Raw genomic sequence first — 22,509 nt, forward strand, 5'->3', positions numbered from 1 at the left:
GGGCTGTCCTACAAACACACACCCCACCCAAACACTACCCCTCCCATGATTAGCGACAGGTCCAGTGATGGTGGTAGTGGTGGCCAGGTGGTTGAAAATAAAAACCAACTGTCCAATAAATGAGGCTATCTATCTATATCTATGCAAACTAGTTGTCCTCAATTTAGATCCAGTGGTGTTACCAATCAACCAAACAAAAAAAACAATATAATATTAATATATATACTGTAAGTATATTAATAATAATAAAAATCAACAAAAAAAATTAGTAATTAAATAGTAATTTTATGCAAAAAAATAATATATTAATAAAATATTTTATTTATTTAAAAAAAAATTATTATTGCATTCAATATACTAAACAATTTTGTTAGAAAACATTTATTAGTTTAGTATTCAAATCCAGTGATCAGTGAAAACTATATTATTATTATTATTATTATTATTATTAAATATAACTAATAATATATTAATAGTTAAAAAAATATTTTAATTTATTTTTTTGAATAATAATACTAATCATTAATAATAATAAATGTGAACAATATTAGTGATCGGAAAAAAACTTTTTTTATTTAGTAATAATAATAATAATTGAAATTTTTTTTTTTTAAATAACAATTACTATTTAGTAGATGAGAAAAAAATAATTAATTAAATTAATTATTATTAATAATTGTTTGAAAAAAACAACACAACAAAAAAAATGTACGCAAAACCGCCAATCAGTCTCATACTGCAGATGCTGACCGTATCGTTGGTGTCCATCGAGCGGCAGACAAACTATAACCGATTGGTTACACCGCAACAATCGGGTGACCAGTTATTAAACAACAAAGAGTACGACTATATAGTTATTGGATCGGGAACTGGTGGCGGTATTGTTACGGGACGTCTAGCCGAGAGTCTACCCGACCATAGTATACTATTGCTTGAGGCTGGCGGTCCGCAAACAGTGGTCAGCGATATACCGGCCAATGCCGACGGTTTGCTGGAAACGGATATTGATTGGCAATTTCGTACACAACCGCAACCATATTTTACGGGTGTCGGTGTCGACTATAATATGGGTAGACTGTTGGGCGGGTCGTCATCGTTCAATGGTATGCATTATAATCGAGGTAATCGGCGACACTATGATGAATGGTCCCAAAAGTACGGTGCCATAGGCTGGTCCTATGAGGAACTCATACCCTATTGGTTGAGATCGGAAAATAATACCGACCAGCAGATAGTTGCCGCCAATCCCCGATTGCATGGTACCAGCGGACCGTTGGTAGTATCGTCGGATACTAGTCCCCGGCCAGTCATACAATTGCACGAACAGGCAGTTATGGAATTGGTTAGTATTGTTTTTTTTTTGGTGGGGTGGTGGTGGAGAGGGGGGTAGGGTAGTAGTTATAGTATACCGTAATGTTGTTTTTTTTTTGTTAAAAAAAAGGGCATTCCCCGATTGGACATTAACGGCCCGCGACAGGCGGGCACTATGATAGCCCAGTCCAACATCGATGCCGGTATCCGACAGAGTGTGGCCACCGCTTATCTGACGCCGCGACCGAAAAACGTGGACATCCTATGCGAAGCCTATGTTACCCAAATATTGTTTGACGGACAACATACAGGTGATGGTGGTGGTGGTAGTGGTCTGACGGCTACGGGCGTCAAATTTGATCGCAAAGGTCAAACCTATACGGTCAGGGCCCGAAAGGAGGTCATACTATCGGCCGGTAAGTGTATAGACTATTACATACACTTATCCTATAGTTAACTAAACCCTATCTAATATATTAGGTGTGGTTATGTCGCCGAAAATACTGATGCTATCGGGTATTGGTCACCGAAAACATCTGGAATCACTGGGGATACCAGTCCTGCTAGACTTGCCCGTCGGCGACAACATACAGGATCATCCGGCATCGACAATACATACCATAATCGACCCGCGCGTAACTGGTATCCCAGGTGCCGGTATGACTACCCAACAACTGTTTCAGCTGTATCTGAACGGTACCGGACCGCTGGCCCGTGGTACCAATTCGATGACCTACTTGAGCTCGTCGACCAACCCGGATCCCGAGTGGCCAAACGTTTTTTTCTACTCCACGGCCCGCTATAACGGCAATCTGGCCGTAATGATCAACGAATTTCCGTCCTATTTGGCCGCTTGGCGTCAATATTTCGAGCCGTATAACAATACTTTCATATTGGAGTCGTCGCCCCATCTATTCATATGTCGGTCATTCGGTACCGTACGGTTGGCCTCGAAAAACCCGTACGTCCAGCCATTAATTGACCCGCGAATGTTGGCCGATCCACGCGATTATGCCGATATGGTCGACATAACCAAATGGGTACTACGTTTCCTACAGACATCAACCTTCGCCAAATGGATCCGTTGGATACCCCAACCGATACCCGGCTGCCAGTACTGTAAGGATGGCCGTCCGCTATGGGATTGCGATCCGTATGTCCAGTGTCTCATACGTATGACTGGTAAGTCGGGCTATCATTACGGCGGAGGCAATCGTATGGGTGATCCCCGCCGATCGGATACTGTTGTCGATCCACGTTTGCGGGTCAAACATATCCAGCAATTGCGTGTATGCGACGGTTCGGTAATGCCTGAGATACCCAATTCAAATACCAATGCAGCGGTCATAGCAATTGGTGAAAAGTGTGCCGATATGATTATTGAGGACAACCATCTCAATAATAATAATAATGACGGCTATTATCCTAATATGGATGATGGACATACCGTACCGTTGAAGGTCAGTGCCAGCAGTAGCTATACTCTAGGCGACTATAGTAGTAGTAGTAGTAGTAATGGTGGTCATAGTAGTAGTAGTAGTAGGGATATAAGCACCGGGATCAGCACCTATGGCGATAGGTTAGTACCAATAAGCAGTGGTAGCAGTGGTAGTAGTAGTAGTAGTAGTAATGGTGACACACATTATGTTAGTCAATGGTATAAAAAATAATATTATAGTAATAATAATATGTAATATTAAATAAAATAATTAATAAACAAAATGTCATAATTAATTAATAAACAAAAATTTTATTTTTATAAAATAAATAATTAACTTAAGTTTAGTATTGTATACATTAATATCTTCAATGATAAAGTATATATATGTAAATTAAATATAAAACTAAAATAAAATTTAAAAAAAAGTTTAGTTTAATAATTAATATTTATATATATATACTGTATATCTCGTTAATAATAATAATAATTATAAATTGAGATTAATTAAGTTATAAAAACAATTTTAATAATAACAATAACAATAAAAAAAATAAACAAGATAAAATTTATACCTCAATAATATTTTTTTAAAATAAAAATAATATATATTAATAATAAAATTGATTATAGATTTAACAATTTAATTAATAATAATTAAAAATCTAGTAATTTTTGTTGTATAATTATACTGTATTACAAAATTAAATAAATATTATTAATATATATATATTAATAATATTGTAAAATATATTTAAAAATTTTATTTGCATTTTAAATACAGTAGTTTGATATTATTGATATTATTATTATTATTATTATAAATATGATTTAATGATTTATTTTAAAAAATAAATATTACTGTTATTTTTGTTTATTTGTATTTTTTTAAACAACAAATAAATAAATTTTGAAATATACTGTATATATAATACATGTATTTCTCAACTCATTAAAGTTTAAAAGTTTATTATATATATTATCTAATGATTTTCAACAAAAAAAAACAATAAGATTTAATTAACAAGTTTTAGTATTAGTATTATATAGATATCATATATAAAATTATTATTAATTTTTTAGATTATAATAGCATAACACCCATGATTTTGCATAAATAAAATAAATTGAAAATAATTTTTATATTTAAAAATTTAAATATATTCCCGTTTTCTTTTGATAAGCAATTAATTTTATTTCAAAAAAAAATAAAACAATTATAATATTAGAAAATAATTAATTCAAATTTTATTATTAGAATTATTATTTTTATAAATGATTGTTAACTTAAATATCTATAATAATAATAATAATAATAATAAATTTTAATAAATAAATATATTTAGATAATTAGGTTTATTATTATTATTATTATTGATGTGATTTAGTGTATAGATAATTTATCAAATATAAATTTCCTTATTAAAAAATAATCTAGGTACTTAAAAAATATTATTTAATAGATATGCAAATGGCGGATATGTTTTATATACTACTTGTAATAAATTATTGTAATAATTTTAAAAAAAACTTTTAATATAAATAATAATGAAAAAAATTGTCATTAAATTATATATTAATTAATTTCGGTGTTTAATATTATATATAATGATTTATACTTGTACATAATTTTTTTCAATAAAATTAAATCGATAAAATTAATTGATAATATTAATATTATTTATTTTTTATTTTAATTAAATAAAAATCAGTCAAAATGTCATTATGAAAAAACAAATAAAATGTTTATATTATATATTTATTTCGTATTATTATTAATGTTAATGTATTTTATAATTTTGTTAAAAAAATTAAAATAAGCATTTATTTTTGTAAAAAAATTATTTAATTTTAGTTAACATTTATAATGTATCATTGAAAACATGTTAATTGCTGTTTAAATAAATGTTTTTATTTCTCTAATAATAAAAATTAATAGATAATTATCTAAAAAAATTTTTAAGTAAATTTCTAAATTAGTTAAAACTTTTTTCATATATATATATATATATAACTTTACTAAACAGCAAACAATATATACATTAATTAAATTTATAGATATTATTATAATTTAAAAATAGACGAAAAATAACTAATATAAAATAGTAATTTTTATGACTTTATTTTTGTTAAAAATTTTTTTTATTAATATATAAAGTTTCTTATGATAATAATTTTAAATTTTGTTATTTTTAATTATTTGATCCAATTTTTTCTCTTTCAATATATATATACAGTATATATATCATAATTATTAAAATATTAATATTAAAATCAAAAACACATGATTATTATTTTAATATTAATAAAAAATATATATATATATACATATATACAGTATATTCAGATAATTATATTAGTCATTGGATATAATTTAGTTAAAAAATTTTCCAAATATTTTTATAACTAAAAGCTATTGAAAAGTTTTTACTTTTCTTATTGTTTTTTTTTATTTAAAATTATTTTAAAATTATTTGTTTTGAAATTTGCTCCAAATTTTCTAGTTTTTATTTTGTTGTTAGTTTTTTTGTGTGCAAAATAATATTTAAATTTTTACTTTTTATTATTTAATAAAAACTAAGTTAAAAATAGTTAATCAACATTTTAAAGCAATAATTTTATAATAATAATATAATTATTTAAATGTATTATCTATAGCACAATCAAACACACATTGCCTTAATAAATGATTGCATTAAAAAAACCATTTTAAAAATAATATAATAATTTATTGTATATTTAAATTATTATTATTATATTTATATTGAAAAATATTTTTTTTAAAATAGAGATTTATTATGGATTATGAAATATCATTTGTATTATTGTATAAAACAAAAAATTATTTATATATTTTATTACTAAATATTTCAGTAATAATAATATCATTGAACAAAAAAAAATAATAAAAAATATTATATTAAAATTTTCAAGTTTAAATAATATATATTTAAATAATTTATATATATACACAAAAAAATAAATAAATAAATAACAAAACAATGTATTTATATGATAATTATTTTAATACATATAATAATAATAATAATAATAATAATAATAAACAGTATCTATTGTGTTAAGTGTTATTGCATTTTAATAGACTATTAAACAGTAAAATTCAATTATTATTATTATTATTAAATTAATATTATAATTATATACAATAAAATTTAATGTGTAATATTATAATTGTTTAATATATATATTAAATTAAATAACTTTTTATTTTTTTAAAAAAATAAATAAATAAATAACAAAACAAATGTATTGTTTACGGAAAAACAACTAATTTATTGATAGATATTGTTTTATATTGTTTTTAACTAAAACATACCAATAAAAATAATAAAAATACTAAAATATTTTTTTAATATAACATTTTTTAAAATAATTATATAAACTGTTATGCATAAATTAAATTTTTAAATAATATAATAACATTGTATAACAATAATATATTTATATTTATATTTAAAAAAAAAATAATAATACAATTATTATGTTTTATTTACGGTTAATATATATATATATAAAAGTTACGATAATTATCAAACAAATACATCAAATTCATAATTATTTTTTTTGTTGGTATTTTATTATCAAATAAAATGTTTGCTATAATAAAAACAATATACTGTATATTATTTTTACATTTTTAAATGTTTTTATTGTTTATTATTATTATGCGATAGTTAACAATAGTTACCTAAACTATTGTTGACTAAATAGCTACTAATATTTTGTAACAAACATTTTTATATTTTTTATTTAAGTTTTTTTTAATTAATTTTTATTTTTATTAGTAAATTATTTTCTATTTTTTTGGGGGAAAATATTTAATAAGTATGTTATATAAAAAATAAAATTAAAATAAAATAATTTCTAACAATTTAGTTAATGACTATTTAATTTAGTCAGCAATCAGTTAATTATATAATGTAAGCTAAAAAATTATAATATATATAATAACAGTTTACCTGGATACTTTTGAATTAAATTTTTTTATTAAATATATAAAATATTATAAAATGTATGTCAAAGTATTTAGTGTAATATATATATGTATTTATTAATAATATTATAAATAGTTTTCAATACTAATATTATTTCATATTAATAATAAATATACCGATAGTTAATACTTAAAGTTAATGTAAGATATCTTTTAATCGAAAATAAATTTTATTACTTAAACAAAATAAAAAAAAGATAAACAAATATAATAATAATAATAATAAAAAAAAACTTTAATATATATATATATTTTCTATATAAAAGTTCATTGATTTTTTAATTATACAGTATTTATCAATAATAAACATCGGAAACTATTTATTATTATTTTTTATTTACTATATATTTAGTATAATTATAATACAGTATTATTATTATTATTATATTTATAAATAATAATTAATTAGTTTTATATAAATATAAACTTTTAAAAAGTTTTATAAAACTATATATATTTTGTTTGTTCATTGAATCGATTTTGTTGTTGTTTTATTAAAATAAAAATTTAATAAATAATATTCAATTGAAATTTGCTAATAAAATATCATATATATTGTATGTATGTATCATTGATTATAAAATAAAATTATAGTTTTGTAATATTTTATTAAAATTTAAAAAAAAATTAAAATCTAGATTTTCAAATGTTATTCAAAAAAATTGTTATTAAAAATTATAATCAATTATTTAGTAATAATTTTATATCAGTTAAAAAAAATATTTAAATAATGTCAAGTTAACTTATATATATAATATATAATTTAAAATATATTTAAACAATATGATAGATTTATTTATAATTACCATTTAGAGTACACCAAAAAAAATAAAAATAAATACAATAAATACAATAAATAATAAATTAATGTTAAACTAGAAAATAAAATCAAATATACTATATATTAACACATTTATCAACAAAAAAAACAATAAATTTATTGTCAAATTTCCAATATTAAGGTATTTATTATAAATATAATATAAAATAAATTGTAAAATAATAGATAAATTAACCACAATATCGATTAGGCCCTCAAGCGGTTTGAATAATAATAATAATAATAATACAAAAATTTAATCAGTATTTAAGCAAACTTTAGTTTAATATAATAATTATAATATAATAATTATAATATATTTAAATAAAAAAAAAAAATTTTGTTTAATTATTTAACACAACAAAAACATAAAAATTTAATCCAAATTCTTTATAAATATATAATAATATATTTATTTAAATAAAATTATTTATACAATAATTGTGTGTTTTAATCAAACAATTATTATTATTATTATTATTATATTAAAAGGCAAGGCTTTTCTAGTTAAGGGAAAGGTCTCTCTCTCTCTCTCTCTTAAAAAACTAGTTATTTGTTGAAATAAAACCAACAACAAAAAAAAATCAATAATAAAAATAATTATGATATAAAACTTAGAGAGAGAGAGAGAGAGAGAGAGAGAGAGAGAGTAAAAAATAAAATTAAAAAAAAACAATGAATAAAATTTTATTACTATTAGATACTGTATGTACCAGTAATTGCCAGATTATCTTACAAATAGAGAGTATTTAATTTTATAACATAAAAAAAATAAATCTAATATAAAATAGTTTTATTTATTGTTTTTTTTATTAAAAAAATATATTAAATAAATTCATTAAAGGGCGTAACCAAACTAACTGAGGGCTAGTAGTAGTGGGCGATACCAATCCCCCCCCCTAAGCATAACTGTCTACAATTACTACCTGTAATAGGGGGGGGAAGGGATATACCTATATTTGACATAATAAGCAGTTTCAGCCATAGCCCACATTTTCCCCCCATATTCCCCCTTATTTTTGGTATTAGTAATTAATATTAATATTAATTTTATTTAATTTTATTATTATTTTTTTTATAATAAAATATTATTAATCCCATGATTTCTAGCATTTAGTATATTATTTAAAATAGTTATTGTAGTAAAAGTAGTATTGCTTTTATCATATATTTAGTGTTAAAATATAAAACTATTTACTGTTTTCATTATACAGTATATTATTATTATTATTATTATTATATTTTATAAATTTAATTAACACTTTTATAAAAAAATCATGCTGCTTTAAATAAAATAAATATTTAATTTTTTTAATTAGTAAAATTTTTTTATAAAATAACATTTTTTCCCCTCTCCCTAAAAATCTATTGTTATAATAATAATAATAATAATACAGTAATACTTGTAATATATATTAAATGTAATATTTTTTGTGTAAATATATATTTATATAATTTGTGTGTAAATATTTTCTATATATTTTACAAATTGAAAAAAACTATTTTTGTTTTGTTATTATAATATAATATTTATTTATTTTTTTGAAAAAATTATTATAATTACATAATAATAATAATAATCATCATCAACATCATCATCAAAATTATTAATAATAATAAATAATTAAATAATAATTAAAATTATTTATAATAATTATTTATTTAAAAAAAAAGTTATATATGTGAATATTTTTTTTAAAAATAATAATAATTTAATTAACTAATTAATTAAAATAAGTTAATTAATTAATTAAAAAATAATGGTTTCGTTTATAACGGCACCCACTCTTATACTACAGTTGCTGACAATATCGATGATACAGATCGATAGGCAGATGCGCTACAATCGACTGCTGGACGAAAAACAACGTTTCTCTGAGTACGACTATGTGGTTGTCGGTGCCGGTGCTTCGGGTGCACCCATAGCCATGCGACTGACCGAAAACCCTGATAACTATGTACTACTGTTGGAAGCCGGTGGCCAACAATCGGTACTATCGGACATACCCGGTATGGCCGAAGTCCTCATCGATAATCCGGAGTTTGATTGGCGCGATCCGTCGGTACCGCAAAAATATTTTACCGGCGGCGTAATGGACACCAACAATGGTAAACGATTGGGCGGTTCCTCAGCAATCAACGGTATGATCTATAATCGGGGAAATCGACGCGATTTTGATAACTGGGTCTACAGTTACGGTGCCCAAGGCTGGAGCTATGAGGAAGTGTTGCCGTATTTTATGAAATCCGAGAATAATTCCGATCGGCTGGTTCTGGCCAACAATCCCGGGTTTCACGGAACTCAGGGACCGCTACGGGTGAGTAGCGACCCGCGACCGGCCCCACTGTTGGCTCTGTGGACACAAACATTGAATGAATTGGGTATACAATCACTAGATATTAACGGTGCCAATCAATTGGGTACTACTGTTGCCCAGTCGACCGCTGCCGACGGCCTACGATCGAGTACTGCCAATGCCTATATTGATCCCAATCCACATAGCGGTAGGTTTTGGGTTTTGGGTGGTAGGGGTGTGTGGGTGAGGGGTCAGTCATGTTTTGTAGTAGTATAAGTTTTTTAACTATTGTTTGTTTGTTTGTAGACAACCTAAACATACTGGTCTACTCGTTTGTTACGAAAATATTGTTTGCACAGTCAACCCACGGACCCCGGGCTATAGGTGTCGAATATTTAAGGGATGGTATCAAACATACGGTTATGGCCCGTAAAGAGGTTATACTGTGCGCCGGTATGTAATTGATAATAACAGTAGTCATATACTGTATATAGTATAGTAGTCTAATAGCTGACTAAATGTCCAAGGTTGTTTTTAAAAAACCTATTCAAAATGTTATATAACTATTTAAAAAAATATTTATCAAAAAAAATATGTGCTAGATACTTTTGTATATTATTATTTTATTTTATTTATTTAAAAAAACTTAATTTGTTTAAATAATCATAATTATTTTTTTATAACATTGGATAAATTAAACACCAGGATGCATTTAAAAAAAATATTTTACATTTATTAAACATTTTATTTCTAGTTTATTACTCCAATAAATTAATTAAATACTTATATATACACCCACACACACACACCCACACACAGTGGTGGCAATCCTACTAAATAATAATTATTTTTTTTATTAAAAAAAACTTTATTACAATTAATTTTATTTAACTTATATTATATCCTTTAAAATATATACTGTATATGACTTTCTTATTGAAATTATTTGCAGGTGTGGTCCGTACACCGCAACTGCTGATGGTATCGGGTATCGGCCCCGGTCATCATCTGACCTCACTGGGCATACCGGTCATAGCCGACCTGCCCGTCGGCGACAATCTCCAAGATCACCCGGCAGTCAGCATACATATGGTATTGAAAAACCCGCGACTCGGAGGACCCGGACCTCAACTATCTATCGAGCAAATGTATCAACTGTGGACAACCCGATCGGGACCGTTGGCCTACGCCTCCGATAGTATTACATACATTAACAGCCAGTCAAACAATCAAACCGATTGGCCAGATCTGTATTTCTATACAATTGTCCAGAATGTCCTCAACTTGGATTCGCAGGTATCGGAAATGTGGGGCAATGAACAACAGTTGGCCGAATGGCGTGAATATTTTCGGCCATATTTAGGCCAATTCCTGACGATGACTGCACCGCATGTCTATCGGGTACAGAGTTGGGGTTCAATACGATTGCAATCCTCGGATATGTTAGTACCGCCGCTCATTGATCAGGGATTTTTGCGGCACCCGAACGACAGGGCCTTACTTATCGAAAATATCCGATTTATGTTTAAACTACTATTGCATTCATCGTTCAGCCAATATGTCCAGCCGTTGGCCAAACCGATACCCGGCTGTCAGTTTTGTCCGCACGGGTCGTCCCCTTCACTGTACGAATGTACCGAATATATTGATTGTTTGATCCGTCAGACGGGTAAGTCGGGCTGGCATTTGGTCGGCGGCGCCCGTATGGGTGATCCACGTCGGCCGGACGTAGTGGTCGATCCGCGCGGTCGTGTCAAACATGTCCACGGGCTGCGGGTATGCGACTCGTCAATTATGCCCCTATTGATCAATGCCAATACGTATGCAGCGTCGGTAATGATCGGCGAAAAGTGTGCCGATATGATCAAACAAGATAATGGCCACAATCAGCACAATTATCTATGATGAGGACAGTTAGCTAACTATAGATAACTAAACTAAGTGAAGCTATATAAATATTAAGTAATAATAATAAGCTAACTGTGCTGAATATTAAACAAAACAAAAATTATTTTATTATTTTTTTGTTGTTGAATCGATTGACTAATTTTTTTTTGTATTTTTAATTAAGTTATAATTATATTATATATAAATAAAATAGAAAATTATTATTGTTTTCTAATTATTATTATTTTTTGTTTGTTTGTTTGTTATGTGTTTGTTATTTATTTAAAAATATTTTTTGAATACTAAAAAAAATTATACTAAAATACACTAAATACTAAAATATATAAAAATATACTAAAATACTAAAATAATTATTATTTATTATTAACTCTTTCTCTCTCTCTCTCTCTCTCTCTCTCTCTCTATATATATATATATATATATATATATATATTTCTCTCTTACACAAACTCCCTGACCTTTATCTATCTATTTGTCTATATTTAATAGTTTTAATTATCTATTAGTCAGTTTTATTTATAATGTAAACCTATTGAACACAAACACATACACATACAGTACATATGCAAAGTCCATATATATATATATATATGGAAACAAATTTCAATTTTAAACTAAGATATCATTAATAATTTAATAAACTAATAAAAAATTATATTATCAATACTTATTATATAAATAACTGTTTAATTTTTTCCCCTCCCCCTCTAATATCAATATGTGTGATAATTTAATATAAAATTAAATAAACAAAAAAAAAATTTTTATTACATTTACACTATAACAATATTAAGTATAAACAACATATCATATCAAATGTTATAAATAGTTTTATTTTTGTAGAAAATTTTTTTTTCAATACATAAAATATTTATAAACTGAATTATAAATTTTTAGTAATTTAAATAATTAAAATTAATTATATTAATGTAGTTATAGTAATGCTATCAATATATTTAATAATACTAGCAATGAGTTATACTGTAGTTAAATAAATAAATAAAATTAATTAATATATTGTAGTTAATTATATAACACTGTTTTGTTAATAAACTATTAAATATTTTTTTTTATTTATTTAAATGTTTGTAATTTTATAATTTATGTACAGTATGTTAAATAATATTTTTTTAAAAGTTATATATACTGTATATATATATATAAAATTCAATTTTAAACATTGTATTTATCTATTTAACCAAAAAAATATATTATCAGTATTTTTTAAATGATTAAATATTAACTAAATAAAAAAATGCTTACTTTATATTTGTTGTAATTTAGTTGTTATAATAAACAGTTATAATATTTTCACCAAAAAAAACTAATATTTATTATTAAATAACTAGAAAACTAAAAAATTATTAATAAAAAAAAAGTTGTTTATAATTAAATAATTAAATTTTAAAAATGTTTTTATTAAAATTTATAAATCAATATATAATAACAATAATAATAATAACTATACTAATAATTGTGAACCAGCTAAATTATGTTTTAATGTTAGATAATGGTAAAGTATAAACATTATTATTTTTTTTTAAAAATACTAAAATATTATCTACAATATTAATAATTAATTAAAAAATAAATAATTTATTTAATTAAATAAATAACAGCCATTAAAAATCATACCAACAAAACCAACAATAGTTATGCAATCAGATTAAGCAAACAAATCCATAATAATAACAACAACAACAATACGACTGTCCATACGGTTAGGCTATTGATGGCTAAAAACCAGACAATTATGGATGCATTGAAGATATCGGCACTCATACATAGGGATGAATACAGGTTTACCGGTCGACACTATCCAGGTATGGGCTACTATGTAGACTCAATTGGACAGTTAGCTGAAAATCCCAAGGAAATGAACTATTGGTTTGTCTATCAATTGGACAGTAATGGCCAACATATGCCTACAAACGGTTTGTTTTGTTTGTAAAATATTATATATACTGTATATATATATATTAATATACAGTTAAGTAATTTAGTTTTACTAATATATAATATAATATATATTTTTTTAATATACTAAATATTTATTTTCTCATTTATTATTTTTTTCTAAATAATTAAATTGATGTTTACTAACTGTTTTGTATTATTATTATTTTTTTTGGTTATATTTTTAATAGGTGTGTCCTCACAGCTAACAAATAATACACATTATGTGTTTCATTATAAAACATTCAACAATAATAACAATAATAATAATAATAATAATAATAATAATAAGGAAAAAATCGATAGTAATTGGTTTAGTCGTACAAAAGTCTATATGAAAAATGTATTAAATTTGTTTAAAAAATATCTTAAAATATAATTAATTGATTTTTGTTGTAATTTATTATTAAAAATAAAAATATTAGATAATTATTAATAAATAATTAAATTTAGATATTAATATTATAAAAAAATTAATTATTATTTTAGTTTGAAATATAATATTCATAACAATAATATAGATTTATAAGTAAATATTCAAAAATTTTGTTATTATTATTAATAAATTTTTAATAAATTTATAAATTTAAAAACATTTTTATTAAATAATATTTATTTATTTTTTTAAATAAATTATAACAATAGGATTAATTACATTTTTGCTGGTAAACAAATTAAAAATTTATATATATATATAATATTATATAAAAAAACATTTATAAAATAATTTTATTATTAATAATAGATAAATATAATTAAATGCCAGTAGAAAACAGTGTGCTTTATATCATATAAATAACATTTTAAAAAAAATTGCAAATATTTTCATATATATCATAAAGATATACAGTATAATAATAATAATAATAATAACAAAATTTTTCAAATACATATAAATACATATAAATAGTTGTTTTTAATAATAATAATAATAATAATAATAATAAACTAACAATATTTTCAATTTAATGGCAAACAGTTTTATATATATAAATTTTTATATAACATTGACAGCAAATAACATGTTAGGCATAATAATAAAAAAAATGTATATTTATATTACATTTAATAATAATAATTAATGAAACACATAATTCAATAAATTATTTTTTTTTTTTAAAAAATTATATAAAATATATGTATAATAATAATAATAATAATAATTAATCAATAATTTTATTTTCTTTCAACAATAATCAATTATACAGTACATTATATATATGTACATGTATATTGATATATATATATATAAGTTTCAATAGTTTTTGATAATTATCATTTATCATAATTAATTATTTAAATTAATTTAAATATTATAATTAATTTATTATAATTAATTTATTATAATTAATTTATTATAATTAATTAATTAATAATTTTAAATAATAGTCATATTACTATGGCCATAGATTTTATCATAGTAGATGAACAATGCGGTAACAATGATGCCGATCACAATTATAATGGACATATAGATTAGTAGGGGTAGTATACCGGTCATAGATCCGCCACACCTACCGGTGCTGGTGGTATCGTCACCGGTGGCCAGGTATTCATGGGTAACAACAATACGGTTGACATCAATAGTATCGGCGGATCGTTGTTTTTTTAGCCGCTGTTGCCGATAGTGTGACCATAAGCTAGTGTTAAACATATTGATTGATTGGTTGATTGTTTAGTATTATTATTATTATTATTATTTAATATAAATTATTTATATACAGTGTGTGTGTGTGTTGTATATAATATATATTTTTCATATAACAGAATATTTTTTTAAAATTATTTATTGCAATAATAAAATCAATATAACAATGAATATTATTATTATTATAATACTAATATAATATATATCACAATACAGTAATAATAGGTAACAATAGGATAGATATTATTATTATTATTATTATTATTATTATTATTATTATCAATTAGATATGTGGATAACACAAACAAAAATTTATCAACTATTTATTGATTGATTGATTTAGTATTTAGTTGTATATATATATATATAAAGTACAATAAAAAACTAAATAAAATTAAATAAACAATTTTTTTAAATATATACAGAATATTGATATTTATTTATTTATCTAAATTAAGTTAATAGGTATCACACCATTATTAATATACAGTATTATACAGTATATAAGTCACCTAACCTAACATACACACGATAGCAGCTGTATAGTCAACAAAAAAACACCACTGGTTGAGCTTATATATATATACAGTATATACATATATATATATATATATATATATATATATAGCTGAGCTAACTGTGCTTAATATATACTGTATATATATATACTGTAGTACACTATGTATTAGAGAATATTCTGTGCGCCTATTATTCTGGTAGTAGTAGTAGTAATAGTAGTCATAAAAGTAGGTGTTGTCTGTCTATACATGTTTTTTTTGTTGGTCTAATGTATTGTAGTGTATGTGTGTGTGTATGTGTATGTGTGTGTGTGTGTCAGTGTGTGTGTGTGTGTGTGTGTGTATCAGTGTGTGTRTGTGTGTGTGTGTGTGTGTGTGTGTGTGTATCAGTGTGTATGTGTGTTTGTGTTGCGCATAAAATAATTACGTGCATTATGTTTGTTGGTATACCTGGTATTCCTATTATTCAATAGTATATATATATATATGTGTGTGTTTTACATTGGTGCATTTAAAAAAAACAAATAAACAAAAATTTAACCATGATAATTTTGTTTTATTACATTGTTTAATTTAAATATAAATTATTTATAAATTAATTATAACTATTTATAATACATAGTTTAAATATATTTATATATAAAATTATGATTTATATATATATACAGTACATAATAAAAAATTTTAAACATAAATATCATAGGTGTTAAATTAATTTTATAAATCTATTATTATAATTATTATTTTTTAAATAATATTTTATGTGTTATTTTTAATGTTATTATTTTAATAATTATTATAATTTATATTCAATCTAAATAAATACATTTTAGAAATTTTATTTTCAATGTTAGTTTAAACTTTTTTCAAAAATAAAATTTTAATTTTAAATAATATTTTCAAAATAATCTAAATTATTTATTATATAATATATATTATTTAAATATTATATTTAAAATAAAAATTGAATAGTTTATTTGCTGTATATATATTTATTTAAATAACCTAATTGTTAAATTTTTTTTTTAATTAATTATTAAAATAATTTGAAAATATATTCAACAATTATCAGACAAATAGCTATACAAATAAAACTAATACATATAATTAAAAATCGTTTGAAAACAATAAAATCAATTGTTTGAAAATCTAGGATTAAATTAACATAAGTTGAATCGCCACCAAAAACGCACTGTTTTACTAACCGATCATTTAGTTTGGGTATCAATGACTGGTTAACTCTAAGCAGCCATTTATCAATCAAACCGTTTGTGACAATTGTTTTTGCGCTAAAAATAAATATAAAATTTGAAATATTAATATTGTATATAAAAAACTATATATATATATGTATGTAAAAAAAACTATATATACATATTATCAATAGCCCGGATCAGATTGTTATCGAGATACTTATTCAAACCAAATACACTGGGAAATGGATAAAATTTTGAACGGGATATATGCCATCGGATATTAGGTAAATACCGGCAAATCAGACATTTTTTATACAATACTAATAGACTACTTTCCATCAGTGCTAGTCTACCGTTGTTTAAATAGTGGAAAAATTTTCCGGTAATTATCGGTTAAATGATCGCCAAGTTTCAGATTGTATACCCGTATACTAATATCCCGGTTCTGGTTAATCCTTTGGTTTAGTTCCCGATCTATTTTAGTTTTGCTTTCCTATTATTATTATTTTTTGTTGTTATAATTATTAGTTAAACAAATATTTAAATAAAATATTATTAATATTTAAAAATTTATAACAAAAAAAAATACATTAAATATTTTCTCAAACTCTGATGTCCGGTAAATGACAGGAATCACGTCACGTGTTTTGTATAAGTCATCTAATGTATCGATTTGATTGATATTTTCCCTGATTATCATTTGGACACTTATATAGCCATTAAACCATAAGATAAATATTAGATACAATAGACTAAACCATATAATCAATAGGGATATTGTATTTAATTTGAATTTTCTAAAATAAACTATATATATACATTTTTTAAAAAAAAAAACTTAACATAAAATAAATAAATAAATAGTTATTAATAATATAGTTTACTTTGATTTAGATATATGCGTAAAATTTTCCATAAAGTAATTGATATATATTTATCGCTATTAAAATATTTATTATTATTATTTTTGTTTATGATTTCTAATAATTTAATACTAATTAGAAATATACTGAAAATTCCGACTAATAATAGCCAAACATTTCTATCAATTTGTCTAAAATAGTCGATTAGATCCGTTTGTTTCATTAAATCCCGGGATTTAGTAGTCATTATTATCTGCAATGTTGTATACAATACCCGTGAAAATTGCATTTTTTTCAGTCTATCCGATGTCATAAACATTGGATTCAAACTTATATGTGTTACCTATTGTTATTATTATCAGATAATTTAAATATAAAAAATTAATTAATTAATTTTAATTAATTAATTAATAATAAAATACATTATTATATAAATCATCGATTAATCCTTTCCATCCATTAAACTGTGGTATAACTAACTCTAACCTAAAAAAAACATTAATAATTTAATTAAAAAAAATAGTTATATTAATTAATAATATTTTTCATATTTTAATTATTATTAATTGATTGATTGGATAATACATACGTATAATTTAGTTTTGCTTGTAATATATCAAATAATTTAGTCATACTTCCCATTAATATAATTTTTGTATTATTATTATTATTATTATTAATATAGTATTTTTTAGGTATAACCCATGGAAGCCACTAAACATTTTTCAAAAAATAAAATAAAATAAATTATTTATTTAAAAAATAAATATTTTTACTATTATATAAATTTTTTTTTTTAAAAACTAACTGAAATGACTGATATTTTCAATAACATAATATTTATTTGTTGTTAAATTATTTTATAATATTTTACAAACTAAAACATAACTAAATTAAATTGAATATTTTTTTTTGATTATTGATTTTACTAATAATGTATATATTTTATAAATATAATAATAATTTTCTTTTAGTTTATTGTATATACAGTACATTATATGATATGTAAATATAATGTGAAATATAACATAAATAAATTATATAATATATTATACAGACACTAGCAATATATATATATATACTATACTACTATACTATAATAATAATAAAAAATATTTTAATATTACTGTATAATATAATAATACTAATATAATATTTGGTTATTTATTGTATTTAATTATTATATTTATTATATTGTATTTTTGTATTTTATTTAATATTGTATTATTTATATACTATATATATATTGTATATAAAAATACTAAATATTTATTTATTTATTATAATATATTAATTTATAATATATTTCATAATTTTTTTTAAAATTTATATTTATGGCATAATTAATATATATATATGAGTTGATTTCAATTTGAAAGTGTATAACATAATAAATATACAGTAAAAATATATAATTAATATAATTTCAAACATTATACTTGTGTGTGTTTGTGTTAATAATAAATTAATACTAAATTAAACATTTAATAATAATAATAATAATTATTAGTATTATTAGTATATTAAAAATAAAAATAATTTATTTATTTTAATTGTTAACCTATTAATACTGTATACACATTAATATGTAATTATAAAATTTTATTTTTAAACTTTTATTTTTTTTTGCATTTATCTATAAATCATATAAATAAAATAATAAATATTATATTTAAAAAAAATAATTTTTTGTTAATTATCTTAATTGTTTAATATATACATTTTTTATATGCATATAAATTATTTATAAATTATTAAAATAATTTGAAAATATATATATATATATTCAACAATTATCAGACAAATAGCTATACAAATAAAACTAATACATATAATTAAAAATCGTTTGAAAACAATAAAATCAATTGTTTGATAAGCAATTGATTTATTATTATTATTATTATTAGTTAAATCGTCACCAAAAGCGCATTGTTTTACTAACAGATCATTTAGTTTGGGTATCAATGACTGGTTAACCCTAAGCAGCCATTTATCAATCAAACCGTTTGTGACAATTGTTTTTGCGCTAAAAATTAAAAATAATAATATATATATATATAATGTATGTAAATATCTATAGTATATATATATATATACATATTATCAATAACCCGGGTCACATTGTTATCCAGATACTTATTCAAACCAAACACACTGGGAAACGGATAAAATTTTGAACGGGATATATGCCATCGGATATCTGGTAAATATCGGCAAATCAGACATTTTTTATACAATACTAATAGACTACTTTCCATCAGTGCTAGTCTACCGTTGTTTAAATAGTGGAAAAATTTCCCGTAATTTTCGGGTAAATGATCGCCCAGTCTAGTATTGTATACCCGTATACTAATATCCCGGTTCTGGTTAATCCTATGGTTTAGTTCCCTATCTATTTTAGTTGTACTTTCCTATTATTAAATTAAAAAAAATATTTTCAATTATTATTAATAATATAACATAATATATAATAACATTAAATATCTTTTCAAAAGCTGATGTCCGGTAAATAACGGGAATCACGTCACGGCTATTATACAAGTTATCTAATGTGTCGATTTGATTGACATTTTCTTTGATAATCATTTGAACACTTATATAGACAGCAAACCATATGATAAATATTAGATACAATAGACTAAACCATATAATCAATAGGGATATTGTATTTAATTTGAATTTTCTAAAATAAACTTTATTAAAAAAAATTAGAAAAATTAATTATAAAATTAACATAAAATTTTAAATAATAATAATAATAATAATAATATAGTTTACTTTGATTTAGATATATGCGTATAATTTTCCATAAAGTAATTGATAGATATTTATTATTATTATTATTTTTACCATTATTTATGATTTCTAAAAATTTACTAATCATTATAATTATACTAAAAAATACAACTAATAATAGCCAAACATTTCTATCAATTTGATTAAAATAGTCGATTAGATCCGTTTGTTTCATGGATTGCCTGGATTTAGTCATTATTATCTGCGATGTTGTATACAATACCCGTGAAAATTGCAATTTTTTCAGTCTATCCGATGTCATAAACATTGGATTCAAACTTATATGTGTTACCTATTATTATAAATTAATTAATATTTAAACTAATTAATTAATTTTAATTAATTAATTATTAATAATAATTAAATACATTATTTGATAAATCATCGATTAATCCTTTCCAACCATTAATTTTTGGTATAACTAACTCTAATCTATAGAAAACAAAATTATTAATTAATTAATATTATTATTTAGTTAATATTATTGATTTATTAGATAATACTTACGTATAATTTAGTTTTGCTTGTAATATATCAAATAATTTAGTCATACTTCCCATTAATATAATTTTTGTATTATTATTATTAATATTGTAGTATTTTTTAGGTATAATCCATGGAAGCCACTAAACATTTTTAAATTATTTATAAAAATATTATTCAAAATATTTAGTATTAAATATTTAGGCAATAATTTAAAACTTACAGATATAACTGATATTTTCAATAGCATATTAGCGGGAGTTTTAAAAAACAATTTTTTTAGTTTAATAAACAAATTATTATAAATTTATTATTTTATATTTTAAAATATATTATTTAAAAAAGTATTATTTTAATTTATTTGTCTACATAATATATATACCCAAAAATACTATTTTTTTTTTTGCTTTATATATTACATTATATGATAAAATTAGCATAATTAAGTTGCAGTATATATATATATATATATTATATAATATTATATTATATTAGGTTAGTTGAACTTTCAATATATACTATTATTATTAAAATTAAGAAAAAATAAGTTTAATATCACTGCATATTAATAATATATATAATATTTTTCTTATTTTATTGTTTTTATATTAAAATATTTTATTTAATATTAGTATTATATACTGTATATAATATTGAATAATTTTTATAAATAATATACTGTATATATATTGTATATTTTTATTTATTTATTCATTATAATATATTCAGGGCATTTATTTATATTTATTTATGGCATAATTAATATATTATATACTATATATATATATATATATTGAATTCAATTTGAGATTACATAACATGTAATAATAAAAAAATAAATTTGATTTTAATAAAATAATAATCATCAATAGTTGATAAATTTTATAAAAATATTTTATTCAATTAGATATAAAATAAAATATATAAAACATATAAAATAATAGTTAATAAAAATTACTAAAAAATATTTTCTAAGTTTCTACAAATATTTACTATAATATAATTTTATGATATCTATTATGACAAAAATATTATGTAAACTAAAAACGTTTTAATTAAAATCAATAATAATAATAATAATAATCTAATTTTTATACTATATTTAGATAAACAAATAAACACAATATTATGTATAATCTATTTATTATTATTATATATTTATTATTTGTATTACAATAAACTTAATAAAACAATATTGTTGTTATTATTATTATTATTGTACCTTGAAACATTAGTGATAAATTAATTAAAATTTTATGA

General features: G+C 22.2%; 2 protein-coding genes across 2 annotated transcripts; both read left to right on the forward strand.

Annotated features, from left to right (window-relative positions):
• Positions 1–697: 697 nt before the first annotated feature.
• On the forward strand, positions 698–2,981 carry LOC128954175 (L-sorbose 1-dehydrogenase-like). The gene is made up of 3 exons (XM_054299746.1): positions 698–1,342; positions 1,442–1,727; positions 1,792–2,981. Exons 1-3 carry the CDS (start codon positions 707–709, stop codon positions 2,979–2,981), a joined length of 2,112 nt encoding a protein of 703 aa, XP_054155721.1. The 5' UTR covers positions 698–706.
• Positions 2,982–9,389: 6,408 nt separating this feature from the next.
• Positions 9,390–11,788, forward strand: LOC128954190 (L-sorbose 1-dehydrogenase-like). Its single transcript, XM_054299761.1, has 3 exons — positions 9,390–10,089; positions 10,188–10,334; positions 10,834–11,788. The coding sequence occupies exons 1-3, from the start codon at positions 9,399–9,401 to the stop codon at positions 11,784–11,786; spliced, it is 1,791 nt and encodes a 596-aa protein (XP_054155736.1). The 5' UTR covers positions 9,390–9,398; the 3' UTR covers positions 11,787–11,788.
• The last annotated feature ends 10,721 nt before the right edge of the window (positions 11,789–22,509 follow it).

The sequence above is a fragment of the Oppia nitens genome, unplaced genomic scaffold (genome assembly GCF_028296485.1).
Source record: "Oppia nitens isolate AA-2021 unplaced genomic scaffold, nextdenovo-longstitch-racon4-pilon3 scaffold25_pilon_pilon_pilon, whole genome shotgun sequence".
NCBI lineage: Eukaryota > Metazoa > Arthropoda > Arachnida > Sarcoptiformes > Oppiidae > Oppia > Oppia nitens.